The sequence below is a fragment of the Octopus bimaculoides genome, chromosome 28 (assembly GCF_046866305.1).
Source record: "Octopus bimaculoides isolate indiv1 chromosome 28, ASM4686630v1, whole genome shotgun sequence".
NCBI classification, from domain to species: Eukaryota; Metazoa; Mollusca; class Cephalopoda; order Octopoda; family Octopodidae; genus Octopus; species Octopus bimaculoides.
This window is the reverse complement of record NC_142955.1, coordinates 23377711-23387700: the sequence shown is the minus strand read 5'-3', so window position 1 is coordinate 23387700 and position 9990 is coordinate 23377711. Positions and strand designations below refer to the sequence as shown.

General features: G+C 38.0%; 1 protein-coding gene across 2 annotated transcripts in view; it reads right to left on the bottom strand.

Moving 5' to 3' along the window:
• Positions 1–851: 851 nt before the first annotated feature.
• Positions 852–9990, bottom strand: part of LOC106867586 (neuronal acetylcholine receptor subunit alpha-10-like) — an 83584-nt gene continuing 74445 nt past the window's right edge. For both annotated transcript variants that reach the window (XM_089344118.1, XM_089344119.1), the window contains 2 exons: positions 9560–9990; positions 852–4546 (listed from right to left, as the gene is read on the bottom strand). The exon at positions 9560–9990 is cut by the window's right edge and continues 105 nt beyond it. In XM_089344118.1, coding sequence (XP_089200244.1) covers positions 3972–4546; positions 9560–9990 — 1006 coding nt within the window. In that variant the 3' untranslated portion in view covers positions 852–3971. The remainder of the gene's footprint in view (positions 4547–9559) is intronic.

Genomic DNA, 9990 nt, shown 5'->3' with positions numbered 1-9990 from the left:
AATGCACGAATCACGTTGTATGTAACACTAAAGCATTGGATATTACTTTTATCGAGCGGTTTTGTAGTTATCTGTATCAGAGCTCATTTTCTTAATGTGTTTTCGCAATTGACTGTATATCCTTTTAACTGCGAAATTAAATTTCCTTGTTATTCCAGTAACGATGTTAAATATCTACCGAAAAATTAGAATTGGTTATTTTCTGCAAGTCACGTTGCCTCAATAGATAAACTCAATATCTCTACAGAACATGGCTTTCAAACATGACATTCCGCAATAAAAGATAGATTGATATATAAAACCGCTTTCTGTATTTAAGGGTAATGAAAATGTTAGTGGATATATCTGATTTCTGCGGCAAAGGGGTTAGAATGGTTATAAGACAATGCCTTGCCGTGGCAGCTGGGTCTGCTAAAAATAACAACCAAATCTCTCTGAAATCAAACCATACTGCTTTGAGAAGCGAAGGACAAACTGGTTACAATATAATCCTAGAGTATCTGAGAAAAAATGTATACATGGAAGTGATGATCACGGCTGGAACGCTTTTGAACTTAGGACTGCTTGATCAGATTTATCCAAGGGCTAAACAACAAGATATGTTATTACTGTTGTTAGGGGTTAATTTGAGAGACTGTGGGCTGTCAGAAATGGCAGATAAATACCTCTTAAATTATACCTTAACTTATAAACTGAGATATCAAATTTCCTAGTTATTCTAGTAATAAAATAATAAGTGCGCCCTTTTAAAGCCTAGCCAGGCTCATGGGCCCGGTTTCCCGGTTTCAATGGCGTATGTGTTCCCCAGCTGGACGGGACGCCAGTCCATCGCAGCGTTACTCATTTTTTGCCAGCTGAGTGGACTGGAGCAACGTGAAATGAAGTGTTTTGCTCAAGAACACCACGCGTCGCCCGGTCCAGGAATCGAAACGACAATCTTACGATCATGGTGCTGACACCCTAACCAATAAGCCATGCGCCTCCACAGTTATTCTAGTAATGATGTTAAATAGCTTGCAAAGAAAATAAGAAAAAAAGGAAAGAAAAAAATAACTGGTTGATTTCTGTAAGTCACGTTGCCTCAGTAAACTTGATATATCTCGACAAAACACAGTTCCAACCATGATATTCCCCAATAAAAGAGGGATTGGTATATAAAACTGCTTTCTGCAGTTAATGGTGATGTAATTTTGAATGGATATTTGATTTCCACGGTAAAAGGAATAAATTTACGTCTTCAAATATTCCTTTCTCAATATTTTTTTGTTTTTTTTTTGTTGATGGTGCATTCTAACGGATCAACTAGTTCGTAAAATAAGGGAGACAGACGCAGAGCAGACGTTGGAGCGAGAGAAAAAGTGAGGAAGTCACTGAAAAGGTCGTGAACAGCGACGGAAGAACTTTGACTGAGAAACATCCGATTGATTGTTTAACCAGCACATTAAACAAACGATCGATTACTTCCTTGGTTGGTTATTTAACTAAATGATTAATAATGAGGTGGAATTGATCTGCGCGTGTGTTAATTATTACTAAGTTGTCAGCCGTAGCTACGATGCCGGTAAAAATATTTGTTAATTACGCATGTACCTTCATAAACTGTTTAAAGGGAAAGATTTTTTTTTTTGAAGTTTGTGTTGCATTGTGTTGACAAACTCTCGCTTAAAATTTCCGCGTTTTTAATCAAAACTTGTTAGTTACTAAGGTGATAACACTATTTACTTATCTTACACACACGTACACACACACACGCACGCAGACACACACACACACACACACACACACACACACACACACACACTCATGTGATTGCGTATACGTAATCATTCCCGGAAACAACTGAAATTAAGAAATTTCGCAACATTTAATAAATATTCAACGACTGGGTTTGCAGAATACGTATGTTTCTTTTCTTTCTTCCTTTCTTTCTTCCTTCCTTCCTTCCTTTCTTTCTTTCTTTCTTTCTTTCTTTCCTTCTTTCTTTCTTTCCTTCTTCCTTTCTTTCTTTCTTTTCCGTGAATTTTCTGCATGTATATGCGTACGTGCGTATACATGTATATATGTATAGGTGTGTGTACGTGCATATACAAGTTTGCATGTATGAATGTACCTACGGACAGGATGTCCATAAATTATCTTTAAAACTACCACAGTATACTGTATCCATTTATTTCATGCAGCCACTGGAGCCGACATGGAAGTGTCCTGATGTTTCTAATAAAGCTTTATTTGTTTGTCTATGTTTCCCAATAAACTTTCTGAGTTATTTGTACTTTTCATTTTTTCTGAACTTCTCAAATTGTAAAGATAATTTATGGACACGCTATATATATATATATATATATATATATATATATATATATATATATATATATGTATGTCATAATTCAGTTTTTATTTCAAGATTTCTTGCCGATCGAGAAAGAGCCGGTTTCTAACATAGATCCAAAGCTCCTTCATTGGAATTTAAGCAACATCAAGAGGGTATATATATATATATATATATATATATATATATATATATATATATATATGTATGTATGTATGTATGTATGTATGCATGCATGTATGTATGTCTCTTCTATTTTTTAATTATTATATATCTTCCACAGAGGAGGGAGCCAATTTCCAACAAAGATACAAGGCTCCGTTTTTGGGATGTAGTTAACAGACAAATTCACATTTGGAACTTGAGAAAAGACTTGATTACTATGCATAAAATGCAAAATATTTTATATTTTTGTAGATAAGGTAAGCATAATTCGCCCTTGCTTTTCAATCTCATTGTTTAAACTACGCGTAGAACTGCTGTAGTGCACATGCTGCGTAAATTCCTACAACAACGTTTTCTTTACGTTCTATAAAAGCAGAAGTAAATCTACCTCCAACTCAGTCGCGTGCCTGTGTTTCGCTTATGTTTTTTTTATGTATTTTACTATATAAACGTCACCAACTGCCTACCCTGAGTGATTACCGACAGCACGTGCCTAATATGTATGCATGTATGCATGGTTTTTTTTTTTTTTAATTGAATTTCTTCCTGTGTGATTCAAGCCGGTCGCTAACAAGGCAATAAGACTTTTTGAGTTACGAGAGTCCCTGGTGTTTGTAAATATGCGGTTAAGTGGGAGTGTTGGTTGAGCTGTCAATGCATACACCCAGGTATGTCTAGTATTTACATAAGTATCTCAGATGGAGTGGTGTGGGGGTTTTTTGGAATGTCTTACAAATCTTCACTGTGCCACTAATATATTGGATTTGGAGAATCCGCGTCGGTTTCTTTTGCTCTTTTTCCGTGAAACCGAGTATTTCTACCAAGTTTTTTTTTTTTTTTGGTAAATTTGTTTGTACATATAACATCATGCACCCTATGATTATAGGTACAAATGAGAATTCATACCCGGGTTATAAGAGCTGTAAGCCCCGCATTGTAAGCATGTATGAATGTATGCATGTATGTGTGTATATGTTTTATGAGTGTATATATATATATGTGTGTGTGGGTGTATGTATGTTATCAATCAGTTCCATTTCTGTATTTCTTGTCAATAGAGAAAGAGCCGGACTCTAACATAGATTCAAGGCTCCTTCATTGGAACTTTTATCAACATCATCTAGGTATTTGTGCATATGTGTGTGTGTGTGTGTGTGTGTGTGTGTGTGTGTGTGTGTGTGTGTGTGTGCAGTAGTTGGTGTTAGTGTATGCGCAGATTTGTATGTTTGTTTTATGGATGCGTTTTTATGTATATATTTTCATGTCTAGATGCATGCATATGTATTTATGTGCTAAATTTTTGGAAAGTTTTACATATCTTTACAGTTCCGTTGATGGCTTGAATCTGTAGTCTTCTAATCAACTTTTTCTTTCAGGTTTTGAGAACCCTAATTTTTCCAGGTTTGTATGTATGTATGTATGTATGTATGTATGTATGTATGTATGTATGAATGTATGTACAACATTGACTTGTGCCTCAAAGGGACACATCCGGAGGTCTCATAGTGAGCAGAAAAAGGGTTGACAACGATGTGATTAGCAGATAGAGTACAAACATGAGACGATCCAAGACGAAAGCAACGTCACGCCATTCCCGATAGATGTCGCTCTCCACCACCTCTTCGGAGTGTTTCCGCTGCAACAGCAGTATCAGTTCTCGCAGCTCACCCAGCCGTTCGTGGTTCGATTTTCGCTCGAGGCAGTTGACCAGTTCGTCAGCGGTGGGGTTAATGGAGGTCGATGATAAGAGAGGGTCGTTGGTTTTCCTCTCCAATCTGATGATGTCCATCTCTTCGGTGGCGATTCGACGCTTGCGGACGATCTTTTTGTTGTCTCTGTAGTCCGGTTTGCGCATCTGTACGGCCGTGCTCTTCTGGTTCGGGTTCGTGCTCAGCTTCAGGCAGAGCACCGGGGCGAGGATGTTGCAGACCAGCTTGCGCAACCAGCAGGGCACACGCTGAGGGCGGCCCCTCTGGTGATGGATACCCAACACGAAAACGGCCGAAATCACCGACAGGCAGCTGGTTGATAGGACGACTAGGAGGTAGATACCTAGATAAGGGTGGTGGTAGTGGTGGTGGGTGGGGTGGAGATGGGGGGTAGTGGATATGGGGGGTAGTGGAGATGGGGGTAGTGGAGAAGACAGAGCGGATGGTGTTGGAATCGGTGGGGGTGGTGGTGATGGTGGTGCAGGAGGCGTTGGTGAGACATTGGCGACGGTAGAGACAGCAGTTGTGGTAGAAACAACAGTGGAAGTGGAGGTGTTGGTGGTAGTTGTTGCGGTGGTGAGAAAAGAGAGAGAGAGAGAGAGAGAGAGAGAGAGAGAGAGAGAGAGAGAGAAAGCAAGGGAGTTGTGGAGGTAGTGTTGATTGTGATTGTGGCGGAGATGGCAATGGTTATGGTGGTGGTGGTGGTGGTGGTGGTAGAGGTAACGGTAGGAGTTTGGGTGGTAGTGGTGGTGGTGGCGGTGGAGAGAAAAGAGAAAGAGAAATATATATTACATTAGCATATCAGAAAATTAGTAACAGAAGGCAAATATGAGATAAGAAAACAAGACAAAAAGTAAAAAAAAACAAAACAAACAAACAAGTGAAAGAGGAGAAATAATGAGATAAAATAGAAAAGAGACATATATATATATATATATATATATATATATATATATATATAAACAAACCTTCTAACGGTCACTGACCATGTAACATCTCGGCTCGTAAGTTACCCCATCATTTCGTTTTTGTCTTGCTACTAAATGTGTTATTATGTTCTCCCTGATGAGAAACAAGTGATAATTCCGGCTACCCCTTTTTTTGTGAAATGGACCCTTTTTTTGTGAAACGGCCCTCACTTGCTTCGAAACATATATGTAGGAATTAAAGGAACTTTCATAGACATGCGTTTTGCTCCATTTGTTGTTATTATCCATATATATATATATATATATATATATATATATATATATATATATATATATATATATATATATATATATATATATATATATATATATATATATATATATATATATATATATGTATGTATGTATGTATGTATATAATAGAAATATGTTACAAAACAAAATAGAAACTACACGTGGAAATGTAAGGGGAAAATAAGAAGAAAAATAAGCGAAAATGCACATTGGAAATTTAAAAAATGTTAAGGCTTTTTATGAAGAGTAACGATATATATATATATATATATATATATATATATATATATATATATATATATATATATATATATATATATATATATATATATATATATACATATATACACAATTAGATGAACTCAGGTAGGAATAAAGGTAATAAAAGTCATTATTGTGAGTTGTTAAAGAGATTCAAAAGCATACCGGTTTCGTAATGTTACTAATCATTGCTTTGAATGCACACCGAATGGATATATTATATATATATATATATATCGGTCTTTGAAAAAGAACACTCAGCGCATATATTTATATTTATATTTATATTTAATTACGCATATTTCGTAATTATTTAATGTTCCTTCTCATTAGGTACTTTTCACCTGTCAGTAAGAAAATTTATTACACTACTTCTTAATATTATTTACGTTATTTACATTTGACAGATATTTGTCCGCCTCTTGTTTGTTGTTAACACAACATTTCGGCTGATATACCCTCCAGCCTTCATCAGGTGTCTTGGGGCAAATTTCGAACCTGGGTTCTCATTCCTCAGGTATTTTTCGATGTTGTTGTTGTTGTTGTTGCTATTATTATTATTATTATTATTATTATTATTATTATTATTATTATTATTATTATTACCATTATTATTCAGGTCACTGCCTGGAATCGAACTCGGAATCTTGGGGTTAAGAGCGAGGGCTACTACTACTACTACTACTAATAATAATAATAATAATAATAATAATAATAATAATAATAATAATAATAATAATGACATCGAAAAATACCTTAGGAATGAGAACCCAGGTTCAAAATTTCCCTAAGACATCTGAAGAAGGCTGGAGGGTATATCAGCCGAAACGTTGTGTTAACAAGAAACAAGATGAGGACAACTATCCATCAAATGTAAATAATGTAAATAATGTAAATAATTCTTCATCTCTTAAATATAGAACTGAACTACTTCTTGAGGTTATCTCTACAGATATTCAATAGAAATTCTTGCCAGCACTGGTTTTTGTTACGATATTTGTTTCGTATACGAGACATCAGATGTAAACAAACAATGAGATCGAAGATGAAAAATGGGTAATGGGTGCATATGCCATATTTCGGGGGGGGGGGGAGGTGCCATCCCCCTTCATCAGCACCCATCTAACCCTTCAATGATCATCGAACACATTGCTTAAATAGCCACTGTATACAGCGGTGTATGATTATTTGATATACCAATTTCACATATTAAGCGCACTCCTGGAAGCCGGTACGTAAATGTACGCCCATCACCCATTTTTCATCTTCGATCTCATTGTTTGTTTACGTCTGATGTCTCGTATACGAAATGTTGTAGCAAAAAAATGAGTGCTGGGTATAATTTCTATGAATTATCTGTAGAGATAATCTTAAAATAATGTAAATCGCACTGTTAACACAGTAAAACGCGGTATTGACTTATAAAAACATTTAGATTACTTTATAGCATATGATGGTTGCATAACGAAATACCGCGTACCTACAAGTCATTAGAAGGTACGGAATTTCTGACAAGAGACAAGTACCTGATGAAAGACCATACTGAATAATTACGTAATACCTCAAAGTTGCGTAAAATGCGTTCGTTATTTCTTTTGAAACACGTGTAGTGCATAACTACCTATTCCATTCTTTTCATTGTCAGATTTAGCCATCGTGTATTGAATAACCTTTGTTACAGGAGCAGTCATCGGAATATTTGCATAATTTCGATATGGGACCAAGTGTATTGGATACGTTGATCAGTAAACTGTATTGATTGATTACCGTATCATCGTATCATCTTGTGTTAGCTATACAAGCCTTGTTTATGCTGGAGGCTAACCAAATGTTTTCACCACGACCTTTTGGATCTCGCTAAAATTACATGTGTGTGTGTGTACGTGTGGGCAATTGTGTGTGTATGTATATGTATATATACACACTATACACATATGTGTATATATATACATATATATGTGTGTATATTTATGCATATATGCATGTATATATGTATGTAAATGTATGCATACGTATGTAGTATATTATATATACACACGTGTATGATTGTACGTATATCCAATATACACATGTATATATATATATATATGCATATACAGAGATATACAGAGATAATAGGAAAAAGACACAGATAAATCGAAGATTAAAAGACAATAAATTTAATGATATTGATTTTCTTACAATAAATTTTTTGTTATTTTTTTGTTTTGTTTTTTGTTGCAGAGAATGAAAAAAAATGTATTTTCCTTAAACATGAGAGATTAGTTGGCAGATAAGGTTGTCTAATGGTGTGCTGTGGGATGGTAGCGATGGGGGGGGGGGGGGTATTTTGGCAGGGGATTGAGCGGAGGTGATGGGTGGTGTGGGTTGTAGTGTTGGCGGCGGTGTTGTGACGTTGTGGTGTAGTTGTTTTTGTCGTGGTGGTGATGTGTTTCACTGGCATGTTGTAGTGTGTGATGTGGCGGCGGTGTCGTAGCGTGTCTGCGGTGTGCTATGGCGGGGCGCAATGGCGCGGTGTGAGGTGGTGGTGGTGGTGGTGGTGGTGGTGGTGGTGGTGGAGGTCGCGGCGGCGGTGGCAGTGGTAGGGTTAGTGGCGACAGTGTCGGTGGATTTGGTGGTGGTGATGTTGGTGGTGGTGGTGGTGGTGGTGGTGGTGGTGGTGTTGCTGATGGAACGGATGTACTGTATGGTGGTGGCTTGTATATAATCTGTGCATACATATAATACTATCGAAATCCAAAAAACTGCGGAATTCGCCTTGAGAAAGCATGTCGTATAGACAATGGGGCTAAAGTGCACAGAAGTATATTAGCAGCAGACGAAAGGCAAGTACTTCCATCGCCGCAGTTGGACACTATTCGTCTGCTACTGAGACACTTCTTGGCCTTTCTTTGTTGTTTATTTTGCACAATATGTCGATACAACAAGTTTTCTCAAGACGATTACCTTATGATGCAACTTCTAACTGTATAACAACGGTTGTCCAGCGCGCAAAAGAGTCCGTCAATTCGTCGCTTTAATAATTCTGTCTGCTCTAGGCAAAAGGCCTGAAATTTTGGAGGAAGGTGATCGTCGGTGTAGTCGACCCCAGAGTTTGAATTACAGGCACAACAGAAACAGGAAGAGAGAAATTAAGTACAAGTTACGCACTGGGGTCGATGTAATTGATTACCCTAACCCTCCCTTCAAATCTCAGGCCTTGTGCCTATCGTAGAAAGGATATCTTGTAAAGATATTTAAATACTTCACCTATGATATAACAGAAGCAAAACTAAACTCGAACACATACAGTCACAAACACACAATTACAGAAACTCGAAGCCTTCTCTCTCTCTCTCTCTCTCTCTCTCTCTCTCTCTCTCTCTCTCTCTCTCTCTCTCTCTCTCTCTCTCTCTCTCTCTCTCTCTCTCACTCCTAACACACACACACACTCATTCATACCTATCAAAAAAACACAAGACCTCACTCTTTCGATCTCCCTGTCTTCATTTTATACACACACATCCATCTACAAAAACACAAGGACCCCTTTTCTCTCTCTCTCTCTCTCTCTCTCTCTCTCTCTCTCTCTCTCTCTCACACACACACACACACACACACACACACATCTAAAGAATCCCAACCCCTTCTCTCTCTCTCTCTCTCTCTCTGTATTTCTTTCTTTCTCTCTCTCTCACACACATTCGGACACACTTATCCATATCTACAAAACATAGAAGGTCCTCTCTCTCTCTCTCTCTCTCTCTCTCTCTCTCTCTTTCCCTCACACATACACACACACACACACACACATACTCACACAAATACACAAACATACAGACACACACACGTCTATATACACACATATCTATATAAAGATAAAGCTCACTTACCAATAATCGATATGGATTCGGAGGTTTGCGGCATTTTGTCAGCCACCATCAGCATGAAGACAGTGAGGGTGAGCAGAACGGACAATCCGAGCGTGACCTTCTCCCCGCTCTCCGGCGGCAACAGGAAACCGGCCAGACATAGGATGGAGAGGATGATGCAGGGTATGATAAGGTTCATCATGTAGTATTTGATCCTGCGTCGAAGGTGTACGTAAAAGGTGACGTCTGGAAACGGCTCCGTGCAGCACGCATAATAGACGACGTTGCGGCGGACTTTAACGCTAACCAGTTCCCATTCGCCGTTGTCCACGAAGTTGGTCAGATCAATGGTGTTTGATCTGTTCATGACGTCCACTTGTAGGCCGTTGTAGGCCCACGATCCGAGTTTCAGCCGACACACTTGGTCGTCGAACGGGAAGTAGGTGATGTCG